The sequence below is a fragment of the Carlito syrichta genome, unplaced genomic scaffold, assembly GCF_000164805.1.
Source record: "Carlito syrichta isolate Samal-C Ts95f unplaced genomic scaffold, Tarsius_syrichta-2.0.1 Scaffold298254, whole genome shotgun sequence".
NCBI classification, from domain to species: domain Eukaryota; kingdom Metazoa; phylum Chordata; class Mammalia; order Primates; family Tarsiidae; genus Carlito; species Carlito syrichta.
Genome location: NW_007242350.1, coordinates 520,157 through 536,231, shown reverse-complemented (window position 1 = coordinate 536,231; position 16,075 = coordinate 520,157). Strand labels below are relative to the sequence as shown.

The window sequence follows — 16,075 nt, the reverse complement described above, 5'->3', positions numbered from 1 at the left end:
TCAAAGTTCCTACCTGTTCTACAGTTGAATCATTCTGTATGTTAATTATGAGATTAAATGGGAAATGAAAGATGAACTCAGAGACTCCTCTAGATTTAAGATGTGAAAATTTCAGGGCATCCCTGCTATGATTTCTTTCTTTGTAGCTTAAAGATGCTATCCCAATGAGCTGGAATTGTCAGATTTGACTTCCAAATGAGAGGGGAATTGCCAAAATTCTGCAAAAGAGGTCTTGGGTAATCTGAAGAAGTGAAGGTGATCTGTTGCTTTGCTTGTAATCCTTTTTTCTACTTGTTGGTGATTTTCTTCTCTGAGATGCTTATTTTTTATTCTCCTGGGTCACAGGAATATTATTGGAAAATCTTTTACACTAACCCTGTGATGTTTAAAGCATAATGGCAAACTTCAACTCAGCCATTTAAATTTCTCTTTCCTATTTCTCCCCAAATTTTTGGACATTTAGAGAAGTACTCACAGCCAGCTCAGTCCCTAAGAGGCCGATTGAAAAGACTGACCTAGAAACAAGGCCATTGTATTTAGCCAAAGCCTGGCAGAGATGCTGGAGCAGGTAACCCCACCCACTCTACAAGCTCACCTAAGGGCATGAAGGATGCTGCTTTCCCTACTACAGCTGGAAGGTCTGTGCCTGACATGTCTGTGCTGTCTGCCTGGTTCTCATCCTCTCAACATGTCAATCTGGTGCCACTCAGTGATTGCTATATACACAAACAACACAACAACAACAAAAAAGAAAAATCAAATACAAAAACAATATTAGCCCAGTATGGAAGACAGCAATAAGTGGAATATAGATATGTTATCACTGATTGCTTTCAGTTTAATAGAAATGTTTTTGTTTCAGCTACTTGAGTTATGTAGATATCTGTGATTGTGATTGCCATATACAAAAATAATAATGAAGGGATTCTTTTAATGTTCTCTCAGGCATATAATCAAAACTAAGTAGTTTTAAGAAGATTGTTTTAAAGCATAATTTCTTTCTTCCAATTATATAAATACATTAAAGCTTTTCTCATGAGTTTTTTCAAAAATATTTTTAATCCTCCATTTTTAGGTTTCTAATTAATTCAAGGATTTTTTTCGATAAAAACATATTTCTGAAAGACCTCGATTATTTGCTCTTCCTAAATGTTTTCCATTGCAAGGATTAGAGGTGATAAATCACATTCAGTTTATCTCCTACGGTTTCTTCTAGCACATTGTCAACTCCCCTCTCACCCTCATGCGCACACCCCCTGCATAGTAACTGCATATGGGACAGTGTAAAGGCTGTGGGATAAGTGACACTATTAGCACAGTGTGGTGGCTTTGATGTGTAGCTCTCGGCAGGGTTGCCAGAAGAGTGACAGACTCCTGCTCTAATGCAAAGACTATTTCTCATTTACTCGGTTCACTTCTAATAGTCTTATATTACCATTAGTGGCACAAAGCAGATAGACAGCATGGCTGAAAAATCTCACATCCTTGGGATTAGTTTATTACTTTGAGTGCCAGCTTTCTGAATGCAATAAGTCCTTTATTGAACAAAAATAAAAATATTCAAAAGTATAATAGGTATCAAAATGAGGCCAATCATTTTTATTTTAATTCAAATGAAAACAGTGTTACCTCCCACACCACCACCACCCCAAGTCCAGGAGCGGGGGTGTGGAAACTCAATTTTTCTCTGCAATTTCTAAGGCAAAAGCTGTCCTAGTCTCCCTGCATGTGCCAGTGCTCAACGAATTTAGTTTTGCCAGTTTCTAAGCCTTGTGCAAAATGCTGTTCCCAAACAAGAACAGCAAAAAAAATTAATGAATAATTTTTATCTAAAAATAAACAATATTAATGGTTGAAAATCAAAAGATAAAAGAGGGGGGATCAAAGGCACCCATGAAAATAGAGGGGATTTCTCTCTGAATGGAGGAGTTAACCAATGAGCAGTTAACCAGTAGGCTTAAAGCAGAAGCCAAACTACCTATAAATGCGGGAACATTTTATGTGTGAGAAAGCTGTTAAAGGGGACTTAAAAGAACAAAAAGTACCATTTGTTCCCCTAATTAAGTTTGAAGAATCTAATTAAGGGCAACATAAAAGCCTAAGAAATGCTGGTTATTAGGCATGTACTTTAACGTGATCAGTGAGATGGTATTCTTGTAAACAAAGATGCTAATTTCACCCAGCCCAAAATAAACCTCTCTGCAAATATCTCACAACATAATCATGCAGTACCTTGGGAGCAGAATTCCTATCTAGTGCAGGCTGCCTCTTGAGGTTACTAATCTAGGCATTAATGGCAGTCAATTTAAAGATGTAACAGAGGATAAAAAAATCTGATAATTTGATTTGAATATGACCACTTCTCTCCTCGGAGTCTTCTTTATCTTGTATTTAACTGGGTCTGAGCAACTCTAAGAATTGACCATTTCAATCATAAATAAGTAGAACTTTATCTGTAAAATGGAAACAAGTTGGAAAAGAAGTTAAAGAGCATTTATATTTGATTAAAACAAAACATCAGTATTATTTAATTAGCCTTTCCTATTGCTTCAAGAATATTGTTAGGTTTTAGTTTTAACATTCAGATAGACAGCATTTCTCTTTAAAAAAGGAATTGGTCAGTATTATAAAATTAGTAAGAATAATGGGATTATATGATTGTGTTTTTATCTAGTTTCACTTTAGTCGCTATAAGTGAAGTGAACGATCATCCCAGAGTTAAAAACTCTGACTTCTGGGGACATGCTTCATGTTTTGATTCAGCAACAACCAGTGTCTTAATTAGGAAACACAGATAAAGATATTTTTTGAGAATGCTTCACAGGGATGCTGTAATGACACTATTTTAAAGAGCTTTGCATTTCTTGTATCAAAGGTGTTATGATTTCATATTATTGTCAACACCAATATTAAGCACAGGAATGCAAGGAGGTAGACAATTGTGGTTTAATGATATAATCACACCAAATGATATTCCCAATCCTATTTAGTTTTGAATTAGCCATAACCTGCAGTAGCTTGTGTAGCTTTACAATTGACATGCTATTAAAACTAATTCGAAAGCTTATGGCTAGGGAAAAGAGCTAGGGCTTCTATGATGCTTTGAGACTTTGGTTCTAAAATCAGCACTCAAAAGAACAGCTTTCAAAAAAAGGGCAGTGTCTAACAGCCTTGAGATGAAGGATTAGAGATTATAAATAGACTGAGTTTTAAAAATATATTGTGGCATACAGATACTTCTAAGGACTTTACCCTGTTGGACATTCAACAGCTGTACCTAACAGAGCTTAGAGGGGAGGCTACTTGTCTCAGGGTCTCTGGCTTTAGACTCTGGCCTCTGGAGAAACAATTCAAGGTAGACATTATAGATCCAAAGAAATGAAACATTAGAGTCAGAATGAAAGAGTTACACAAAATTAAGCACCCTAAACTTGACAACAGACTGATTCAAAATTTAATTCTGAAGATAATACCCTCAACTGCCATTTACATCAATATACACCGGTACATATATAGTCTATACTGTGTGCAAAGCATGACAATTTTATTTTAAGAACAGCAAAGAAGCACTTAGAAAATTAACATAAGAAACAAGTAAATATTCAGATGATAGTATCATCGAATCACTTTGTTTAAGCCCACATCTTTTAGCCCAGTCTTGAAATTAATATTCAGAAAATATCAGGCCCATAAAAATTCTATCACACTACTCCACACCACAATGATCCTGTCAGAGTGTTGATGCTGTCGCTTCCCACCCAGCCATTCCCGGTCCCTTCTACTATAGTTCCTAAATCCTTTAGGTAAGAGAATGCCATCCTCTCCCAGTGGCAAATACAGAAACTCGCATTATCTACTCCCAGTTCCTTGGAGAAAATGGAAGAGCACTATTCATTTCAGATCCACTGCTAAGTTTATTTAAATACCTCCTGAGATCTTATAAGATCTGATCATATCATTCAAACTATGTTGATCTTACTATCACTCATCAATCAATGATGAGAATTACCTTCAAAGAAGGTGATGGAAGAAAGAATCATTTTTCTTTTGAAAAGGGATTAGAATATGGACATTCTACTTGTCTGACTAGACTGTTCCTCTCTGATGTGACCATGGCTATGCCACCATGTTTCTGCTGCATTGACTGTGTGCCTTTTGATGTGCCTGTATCACTCATGTGTCTTCACCTACAGCAAGAGACTAATTTCATGCTAATTGCTCCATGTTACCATCAAATAGTATTGCCTGCATCTCCACACTACCTGCGAGTAGGTTTGGGTATAAATGCTGAGTCTGAAAATATAGTAATATATTAACCTTTTAACTCATTTATATTCTGTCTTTATTCTCCACCTTAGTCAAATTATCATCAACAAATGATAAACAAACTATTACTGAGAGCACTTTAAGTGTTGTCCAGTAGGTAATGTATGGATCATTCTTCATTCATTTCCAGATTATAAAGTTTAAAAAGAAAATAAAAAATTTAAAAGATTGACAGGTACATAGGTCTGTATTATGAATCTCTTTTTGAATGCAGTAGGTACCTATGAATATATCCTCTCAAAACTTACACCTTTAGGACACTTATGGAAGGGAAGAAGCAACTGCCTGGCCTTGGCCTTCTTAGAGGTTAAGTGATTAAATGAGAACTCATGGAGCAAAACCCTGTCGAAATGAACCTGGACATTATTTCAAAACTTTGTGAAAAGCCAGCCTGCTTCTAGTGGTTAACTTACTCAACCTTGGGCTCAGTCCAAACAGAAACAGCAGCCCTAACACAATCCTTCTTCGATTCCATTAGATTTATCCCTTCAAACTGCATTTCTTACAGATGGCATTTGAATGAGTACTTTACAGAATTCTGCATCTGTGTTGAATGGGCCTTATCTTTCCCTCCAAAACTATTTTTTTTAAAACAACATATGCAGATGAGCCAAAGTTTGGCCTTCAGAGTCCAATACCCACATGTGCTCTGCTTGATGCTTCTATAAGTAAAGTGCTTTATCCAGATGTTCTAACACTCAGGTGCTGGGCATGACTACGAAATAATTCAGCAAGACACAACAGAATGTGGGTCAATGATTTGGGACGGAGTCACAGACACTCACATCCATAGGCTGCAGCTTGTTTCCTGCCACAAGTGGAAGGAGAAAGCAATTAAGAGCACTACCTGCCAAATATAAGAATAATACTACAGGCTCGCCTTTTTAAAGACATTTTTTAGAGCAATGTTGGGTTTATAGAAAAAGCAAGAAGCAGATACAGAAATATCCCACATACATAGCTTCCCATTATCTATATCCCCCACCAGAGTGGAATCTTTGTTGTAGTGAGCCTACACTGACACGTCATTATGATCCAAAGTCCATAGTTTACATTAGAGTTCACTCCTGATGTTGGACTATTTACAACCCTAACAATCCTCTGTGTTCTCCCTATTCATCCCTCTCTTCCCCATAATTCCTTGGAACCATTGATATTTTTACTGTCTCCATGGTTTTGCCTTTTCCAGAATATCATATAGTTGGAATTATACAGCACGTAAATTTTCAGATTGGCTTCCTTCACTTAATAATATGCATTTAAATTTTCATTTTGTCTTTTCAAGACTTGGTAGCTCATTTCTCCAAAACTCAAAATTTTCTGATGCTGAAAATTTTCCATTACCTAGATGTACCATGCCTATTTACCCACTCAACTACTGAAGAATATCTTGGTAGCTTCCAAGTTTGAGCAATTGTGAATAAAGCTTATATAAACATCTATGTGCAAGCTTTTGTGCAGATATAAGGTTTTAACTCATTTAGGTAAAAACCAAGAGTGCAGTTACTGGATTATATGGTAAAAGTATGTGTAATTTTGTAAAAAACTGCCAAACTATCTTCCAAAGTGGCTATACTGTTTTGCACTTTCACTGGCAGTGACTGAGTATTCCTGTTGTTCTACATCCTCACCCAGTATTTGGCATTGTCGGTGTTCTGGATTTTGCCCATTCTAATAGATATGTATTGGTATCTCATTTTAATTTGTATTTTCCTGATGACATATGATGGGAAGCATCTTTTCATATGCCTATTTGCCATCTGTATATCTTCTTGGGTGAGGTGTCTGTTGAAGTCATTGGTGCATTTTTTTAATTGGGTTGTTTGTTTTCTTATTGTTGAGTTTTAAGAATTACTTGCAATTTTGGATAATAGTTCTTTATCAGATATGTCTTTTGCCAAAATTTTCTCCCAGTCCATGGTTTGTCTTTTTATTCTCTTGATATTGTCTTTTACAGAGTAGAAGTTTTTAATTTTAATGAATCCCTTACCAATTCTTTCTTCCATGGATAATGCCTTTGGCATCATATTCAAAAAGTCATTGCCAAACTCAAGATCATCTAGATTTTCTCCTATGTTATCTTCTAGGAGTTGTATAGTTTTGCATTTTGCATTTAAGGCTGTGATCCCTCTTGGATTAATTTTTGGTAACGGTATAAGGTCTGTATCTGGATTGATTTTTGTACTTGTGGATGTCCAGTTGTCACAGCACCATTCATCGAAGAGACTGTGTTTCCTCCATTATTTTGCCTTTGCTTCTTTGTCAAATATAAGTTGACTATATTTATGAAGGTCTATTTCAAAGCTCTCTATTCTGTCCCATTTATCTATTTGTCATCCCTTTCACCAATACCATATTATTTTGATTTCTGTAGCTTTACAGTAAGTCTTGAAGTCAGATAGTGTCAGATCTTCATCTTTTTATGCAGCACACACTTCAAGACTAGCACATGAATGAAATGAAGAATCTGTGCTAATAAAACAACACTTTGCTTCTCATGTCTCAGTGTGGACTGACCACCTCCACCCAGGATGAGTAGCAGAAGAGTGGAGTCTATTGGTAGATCTGGGGCAGAGAGAGGGTAATTCAATATAAGGGACATAATTTGGCATCATTGAGAAAATCCTCCATCTAATCCACTGAGCTAACAAGAGAAAGAGTGATACTGAAAAAATGTGGGTGGTCCAACATAGGTTTTTGGTAAGATTTATTATGTATCAACCATTCCGATTGACACATCTTCGAAAAATAGTTTTCAAAAGCATGCTGAAGGTGAATCTAGAGTACACAAATGAAAAAAGCAGAAAAGGTGCTAAAGATAAAAGTGCAAATCACATACCAGCTCCTAAAAATTATTCATTATTAGCATTGTGAAATACCTGAAAAACATTTGTGATTTCTGTGTGACTTGTTTTATTTTTTAACAAAAATTCTGCGTTGGTGTTAAACAGATTTTCAACCCTCAACAAACCAGATGGCTAATCCAAAATTATTACATGAAATATGAATAGGAAACTAAGAACTGTACTCTGCAAAAAGATAATGAGAATTTTTCAGCATTTACATTTTTACCAAATAAGTTATATTTCTATTTCATTGGTATCTTCTTTGAAATTGTAACAAATAGTTCCAGTGATAATTACCAAATGTCTATATTTAAGGAAAACTAGCACATGTGTATCAAAAATAATAGCACAAATTGATATTTCTGAATTGCCTGTTTTTCTAGATATAGACATTTGGTAATTATCACTAGAGTTGGCATATGAAGAGGTGTTTAGATAATTTTAAAAATTCATAATGCTTACTCAATAGACCATGCACTAATTACACTATGCAATGAAAATCCATATACAGGTATGTTATCATAAGGTGAGATCTTGACCCAATAGACAATAAAGGAAACGAATGTACTTTGGCTTAATAAGCATAACCAATTCACTTTAGGACCTTCTAAAGCAGCTCTGTCTATGACTGATAAATCACTTGCTAATCTAATAGTGGTCCCAAGGTAGAATAAGTTTGACCTTAAAACGAAAATGTTTATTCCCCAAATATTATTTTTGTACCTTGGCACAAAGAAGTTTATTAATTCTGCATCACTTTGTCTGTCTCCTGCAGCTTTTAGTTTTGACTTATTGCCTGATTGGCAAAGAATAGCTTCCAACAGAGAAAGGTTTAGCACAACTTGGCCAGAAAGGGCTTGCATCTGGCTCCTTACCTAGTAGAACTGATATCTGTGGGAGCAAGTCTTTTCTCCTGCTCAGGTAATGTTCAGAGTGTATAAAGAGAGCACAAACAGGCAGCAGATGGAAGACATCCTTGGTTCCATTCACCTTAGTGTCTGGCCAATTCTTGGCAAATGTTATTTTCAGAGCACAGGGAGAATGTGAAACACCATCAGCCATTACCAGGTGACACCAGCAATAAGGATGTCAGCTGTGACTTGGGCAAAGGAGGACTAACTGGCTGATAGGAGTGTGAAGTTGCTAAGCTAAAGCTGTCTTGTTCATAGCTGCTGTGAGGTAATACAGCTCAGTGGGCTACTAATGAGAAGCAAAAGAGAAATATAAAGGCCACGCCAAGGGGGATAAGAAAAGGAAGGAAGATCTTTATGAGGTCGAATTTAAACCTCCACTAAAATTCATGTTTTGTAGCATTAAGAACAAGAACATAGGCCGGTTTCTATTGACTAATAAGAGCTTAACAAATGTGCATGAGGTGCTTAAGAGATAACAGCATAGCAAAATAAGTGTAATGAAAAAACAGGAAGAACAAGAAATTTAGTTAATATCACAACCAAACAAAACATCAAAACACCCTCTGCTAAGATAAGTTAGCATGGTGAAGTGTTTGCTAGTTCTTGGCATGTTTCTAAAAATCAGATAAAACTTTTGAGACTAAATAACTTTAATTATATATCAATTTTTCAGAGATGACAATGCACATAGGGTATAATTAAATGATGGTTCTCGTCCTTCTCATACATCAACTTACAGGGCCATTGATCTGATCATTTCTTTCACATCTGTTTTTAGCTGATGTTGTAGCCATTAATGAATGAAGTCTCATGAGACTTACTAATAATGATTTCATGTTCTGGTAGAGGTAGTTAGGTCTCACCTATTATTCCACATGCACCCTTCTAATGGCTTTTGAGGTCGCGTTCCACCAAACACTAAGCTAGGTGTTGCTGTAAAGGGGATTTGCAAATAAAATTAAAAGTTCATAATCAGTTGACCTCAACTAGAGATTATCCAGGAGATTACACTGAGACTTTCCTGAAAGAGAGAGAGAAACAGAGAGACAGAGAAAGAAAAAGTCCTGTGGCTTGCAGCTTCAAGCCATGGTTAGTTTCGGCCTGTTTGTAATCTCCCCTTCCAGGTGGCCTGCTCTGTGAATACCAGTCTTGCCTACCCAGCCCCCACAATTACAGAAAGCTATTTATTGCAACAGTTCTCTTAACACATATATCTCCTACTGGTTCTGCGTCTCAGGTTGAACTCTGAATGATGCACACCACTAAATTTTCCATCCTTCTTTGAGTAGGTTAAAGTCATGCGAGTATAGCACATGGCACTAACAGGTGAGAGTGCATGGCACTTCCAAACTGGGACAACTAAAATCAAAGGCAGTGCATTGTCTTTATCCCCCCTTCCTCAGTTGCAAGTGTGGAGGCCATCGGTTAGGAAGACAAAGCCACAGACAAAAGCAACCTGTATCCCTGAGGCAAAACGCGGAAGTAAGCATCACCCAAACTGCAAGGAGAAACAGATCTTTCTTCTATTAAACTTTAGATTTGTTAATCTCATATTTCAGGGTTTATTAATTAGCTCAGTGTAGCCTGTTTTATCCCATTTAATAGGCATAGTCTTGACTTTCAGAAATATCTATTAAATGTTTATAGAAACTAGTTAATTGGGATTAATGTCCATTAATATGTCAATTAAATGTCTATATACATAGACAGAGGGTACTCAGAAATTTACTGGACACATTTTTGTCTTAAGTGATGATAAAATAGCACCATCACAGGATGATCAAATGCTTCATTTTCATAGGCAGCTATAAATAAGACAAAGGTAGAATACAGCAATGGGTCAGAAACATGAGCTGTAATTACTGTGCTCACTACATGTATTAGCAGAACTTTTGTTATTTTGGAAAATCAATTTTACACTTGTATGTTCCTAGTTCCACTGCAGTCCTCTCTTATTATAATCTGCAGAAGTTCCTGTGATCAGAGTCAAAGATATACAAACACCACAACACCACAGGAAGAAACACCCTGTTAACAATACTCAAGTATGACAAAAGAATCCCAAACAATAAACTGAAGGGCTGATTGATCCAAAAAATAATCTTTTGAGCCCTTATCTATGTGGCTGAGTTTCTGTTGTAAAATCTCAGGATAGTCACCATGCTACTTGTACATAGTGCTACAATGACTTGTCTACAGTGCTACAATCTCACCTAAGAGTTATAGGTGGTTATATCATAATTAATAAATACATTAATTTAATAGGAAATATTAAGATAAGTATTGCAAAAGATGAAACATTATAAGTATAGGACCTTGCATTTATTTGGATTATTAAGTCCCTTTTCTACAGAATCATCAAAAGTATTTTTTAATGAACATCTAACATTTCCCTAGCAACTAAATGATTGCACGGTAAAATTTAAATCTGAATGTACAGTTCTCACTTCAACAAATATCTACTCAGATTCCTTAATGGATTTTGTTTTTAAACAAACGGATAGGACTAAGTTATAATTAATGCCATCAAATGCTTTTTATGTTAAAAGATGCTACCAAATGCATTAGTATGTTTGAAACACTTTATTTCTAGTCAATACTAGCATTATATCCACCTTCAAAATTTGTAAATACTATTAGCTCACACTGTCTCTTGCTAAGCAAAGGTCATCATCTTCCACCCAACTACTCATGAGTTCTTGATTCACAGAGACTGATTAGTGGGCTTTAATTATTACCCAATACTGCCATCATCATCACAATTATTTTACCATTACATTTCTATTTATTTTTCTTGACAATATCCTTAATTTCCCAATTTTCTTTTATTTAGTTTTAATAAATTATTTCTAACTTACATATATGTGTTGTCTTCTACTTGTCAGTACTTGATCTTGGTTTTTCTCTATCTTGTGATCTTCACTAACTATGAGGTTGAGAGAGATTTATCATCATGGATGCAAAATTGACAAAAACATATGCATACATACATGCATACATATGTACATACATACAGATCCATGTTAGAGACCAGCTGGCAAGGTTGAATGTGGTCTTGTAAAGATTTAGAAGTGTTCAACCTTAGAAACTGAGGGGCAAAGAAATATGAAAGTACTTGGTGCTCGATTGAAGTTTTAAAGTTCCTGAAAGTTGAAACGAAAAAGAACCTTCTGAAAATTACTGTCTGAACTGATTTTCTGTGACTTCTACCTAGATTTGGTAACTCTTTCCTCTTTCCCTTTAACCCTTAATTATACACCAACCTCAAAATACTAACATGTTACTTATTCTATGTCAAGGTATCAGTCTATGATTCAAATATAGTTTTGGTTTGGTCTGTTTTTACCAAAAGGCTTCATAATATTTGTGAGGCATTTGGTAGACTAGATTTTGTGTTTGTTTATTTTAGAAAAAAACTCTTTAATGTTTTTTCAAAAGATAAGTAAACAAGAACAATTATACCTTTTTCTTAATGAGCTGAAAGAATCAAGGGTGTCCCTAAGGCTGTGGTGAATTCAGGAGCAGCTGAGGTGAGGGCCAGGGGTCTGTCTTCTTCTAAGGTATCATTGTGGCTTTGCTGCACAAGTCTGGCAAAATAAAAGCTTTCTGTGTCTTAGTCAATGCAGACAAGCCATCCCTACCATAAACATGTGTACAACCCTGCCACCAGAGAAAAACTTCAGAATTAATGACTTTGGGGTGTCTATCTACTCACTAGATCCCCAAGCTCTGACCACAGTGCCCACACCCTCATAAGTGGGTTTTGACATTGGAAAGTCACATATCTTCTCCACCTTATATACAATGTCTTTACAGAAATACAGCGAAAACAGCCTCATGACATTTTCAACGAGCACTTTCCCAAAATACCAATTGACTATTTGCTGTTCTCTGACCTGTTTAGCAAGAAGAGATAAATATAAAAATACAAATAAACATGCAAATAAAACACAGAACTTAGCTTCTTAACTTTGGGGAAGCCAGAGAGAAATCATGTTCACCTCGAGTGGTTATAACAAATGTAGTCAACATTTATTTAACATCTAAAAAAAATAATCTAGACATGGCATATAGGAGCTTCTTTAATTTTTGGTCCCATGAAGCTGAGAGTTAATGCAGGCATTACTGATGATCACAGAAGAAAATGAAAAGTTTTGTATGATAGAGGAATTAAATAATGATAATAGCAGCCAGCCTACAAATCAACTCAGTTACTGGCTTAAAGAGAAGAGAGTCTTTCTTGTTCTGGGTTTTTCAGAATAAAAGAGGAACAGTTTCAAATGCCAAGGTTAGCAGATATATGTACCAAGTAGTCTTCTTGTTCATCTTGAAATATGTTCAAAATGTACAAAGAAAAAAAATAAGATTCATTATCATTAATTAGCTAGCATGTAATAAAACCCATGACAATTTTTTATAGTTCAGCAGCAACCCTCCACACTATAGCTGAGTTTTTCTTCTTCCTTAAGTGCCACAGCTGTTTGTGATCCTCTCACTATTGTTCTAATTTAAAGACCAAGAAGTTTGTTTTCATTTGACAATGTATTAGATTTTCAAACTATTTGCTAGGAACTGCACTCCAACTTCTGCTGTTCTGTGTTCTTATATTTGAATGGCATTTTTTTAAAAATCAACCTTTTCCTGGTAATCCAATTCTGAGATGGTACAAAAAAGTATGCTGATAAGAAAGCAGCAGTCAAAATAATTCAGCCATTGCCCCAGAGAACTTGGCATCTTTCTTGTGTCTGTTTTTTTCTGAATCAATAAGTTCTTGGTTCTACTACATACACTGGCTTTATAAAAATTATACATAAAATGCCAAAATGTGTCATGAAACAGGATGTAAATAAGGGGCAGATTTGTATATTTAACCATCAAGACCTAAAGGAGTCAACAAAAATGCAATCAAAATATGAAAAAAATATGCCTTACTTTTTATTGTCTGGCAAATTTTGTCCTCTGGTTTATAAGATAGCAGTTATTTAGTGAATCTAGTGACATTAAGTAGCATTTCTAACTTTCTTCCTACACTAACTGTGTCCTCCCACAAGTTCTTTCCCTGATGGAATAATAAAAAACTCATTGCCTGTGTTGCAATTATCACCCAGTAACTTTTGAAATCACAAGTTTCCTGTCTTAATTTCTGAAAACTTCACTTCAGTAGCAGTTCTTGATGATCCTGTTTGAATTAATCATAGGAGTACTGCTGGCTTCTATTTCTGAAATATACTGTAGTATTAGAATTATGTTGAAAGTCTATATACTATATAGAAATGTGCGTAAATGTATAAATTAGAAATATATCATAGAGTGGGAAGAAAGCTGGTTTAATTTGAATCCTGACTCTGCACTATATTAGCTGTTTGGCCTTGGGCAAGTTATTAACCTTCCTGTGCCTAAATTGACTCTTCTATGAAATGGTGATGTGAAAAGTTCCTATGCTATCAGGTGGTCATAAGAACTTTTTTTGGTGTTCTCAGCCACCGCCGCGCCGCCGTCGCCCTCCAACGCCAGCGCCGCCTCTAACTCTCCGAGCTCCAGCCGAAGGCGAAGCGGGCTAAGTAAGGAGGTTTCTGTACCACGGCTCGTGTAAAGCAGACGGCCCGCAAATCGACCGGTGGTAAAGCATCCAGGAAGCAACTGGCTACAAAAGCCGCTCTCAAGAGTGCGCCCTGTACTGGAGGGGCGAAGAAACCTCATCATTACAGGCCTGGTACTGTGGCACTCCGTGAAAATAGACGTTATCAGAAGTCCACTGAACTTTTGATTCGCAAACTTCCTTTCCAGCGTCTGGTGAGAGAAATTGTTCAGGACTTCAAAGCAGATCTGCGCTGCCAGAGCGCAGCTATTGGTGCTTTGCAGGAGGCAAGTGAGGCCTATCTGGTTGGCCTTTTTGAAGACACCAACCTGTGTGCTATCCATGCCAAACGTGTAACAATTATGCCAAAAGACATCCAGCTAGCACGCCGCATACGTGGAGAGTGTGCTTAAATCCACTATGATAGGAAACATTTCATTCTCAAAAAAAAAAAAAAATTCTCTTCTTACTGTTATTGGTAGTTCTGAACGTTAGATTTTTTTTTTTTTTTTTTCCTCCATGGGGTCGAAAGGTACCTGAGTATATGATTGCGAGTGGAAAAATAGGGGACAGAAATCAGGTATTGGCAGTTTTTCCATTTTCATTTGTGTGTGAATTTTTAATACAAAAGCAGGGATGTAAAGTATTAATGCAAGTCAAAATGTTTCAGTGAACAAGTTTCAGCGGTTCAACTTTATAACAATTATAAGTAAACCTGTTAAATTTTTCTGGACAATGCCAGCATTTGGATTTTTTTAAAACAAGTAAATTTCTTATGGATGGCAACTAAATGGCGTTTGTAGCATTTTTATCATACGGTAGATTCCATCCATTCACTATTCTTTTCTAACTGAGTTGTCCTACATGCAAGTACATGTTTTTAATGTTATCTGTCTTCTGTGCTGTTCCTGTAAGTTTGCTATTAAAATACATTAAACTAACTGGGCTCGGTGGCTCAGCCTGTAATCCCACGCCTTTGGGTGGCTGAGGTGCGTGGATTACCTGAGCCCGCGGGTTCGAGACCCGCCTGGGCAGGCAAGACCTCATCTCTACAATAAATCAAAATATTAACCGGGCGTGGTGGCACGCGCCTGTAATTCCGGTTACTCGGAAGACTGAGGTGGAAGGATCACCGGAGCCCAGAAGGTCGAGACTGTGGTGGCCGGGAGCAGCCACTGCACTCCAGTCTGGGCGACTGAGTAAGACTCCAACTCAAAAAAAATAAATAAATAAAATAAAATAAAATACATTAGACTATTAAAAAAAGAATTTATTTGACACTAACAAATACAGATCTCTTAGATACCTGTCATGCATGAGATTCAATCACTGTTAGTGTTTTATTTGTATTTATATGTATTTTATTTTATATATTAATATTTAACATTTATTATTATTATTGCTATTACTTTCATCATCAAATTTTACAACATCACAAAGTTTTATTACTAGCTACCAATCATAACACCTCCTAAAATATTTGAAAATATCAGGAATATGGAGTCAAAAACATCTTTAAAGTAATCCAAGATTCCTGTACATGGCAAAGTTCCATTTTCATGATCACCTTTGACATTCCATATCTGGATTAAGCCACACTCTTCCATGACAAAAGAAGTTCCTCTTAAAGCTTTAAACTTTTAACATAAATTGTGCACTACATAAATTAAAATTACATTTCTGAATAGATGCCACTTCTATTTGGAAACTTGAAATATTTGGTCATTTTTCATAATGTCTATGAATTATCCAGACAATAAAATATGAGTTGGAAATGTCAATTGGATAATTCGGACTGGCTTCTATGTGATCTGCTCGGCTACTTGCGTGTGTTTGCATGTATGTGAAATCCGACCAATCTCGGGCAAAAGAAATAAATCAGGTTTGGATTTTATCATAACCTGTTGATTAACTACTAGCAATCTGTCATGTTCTGGGTCACATTACTACAGAAAATGGAGCGTCACCTCCCGGAGTGCCCTTCTGAGAACCTTAAGTTCATGGGAATGAACAGTAGAAGGGACCTCTGAACTCTTTCCCACAGCCAAATGACAGCTGTGATGCTTTGGCCCCAGCTTGCCTTCGTAAGCTGATTCGGCACGAAATTTATTGTGCTTCCTCCACAGTGTCCCATGTCGGCTCTGGACATTTATTTTCCTGACCAATTATTGAAGGATATATGTTTTTTCTATCATCCAGTTTGATCAAAATTCTAGCCTCTAGGAGAGGAGGAAAAACCCGCAACTCAGGAATGAGATAGGAGTGGACTCTGACATGCTGCCAGAGTTTGTTCCTGCCTTTTGAGTACAAACTTAAGCACCCTTTAATACTGTTTTTAAAAAGCCCTGTTGAGGCTTCATTTTACCAGCAAGTTTCTCACATCAGAACGATAGGCAGAAAAAGAAAAAAAG

General features: G+C 36.3%; 1 protein-coding gene across 1 annotated transcript in view; it reads left to right on the top strand.

The window, feature by feature from the left end:
- Window positions 1-14,269, top strand: part of LOC103256943 (histone H3.3-like) — a 45,629-nt gene extending 31,360 nt beyond the window's left edge. Inside the window, exon 2 of the mRNA XM_021710728.1 lies at window positions 13,653-14,269. Coding sequence (XP_021566403.1) covers window positions 13,653-14,077 — 425 coding nt within the window. The 3' untranslated portion in view covers window positions 14,078-14,269. The remainder of the gene's footprint in view (window positions 1-13,652) is intronic.
- The last annotated feature ends 1,806 nt before the right edge of the window (window positions 14,270-16,075 follow it).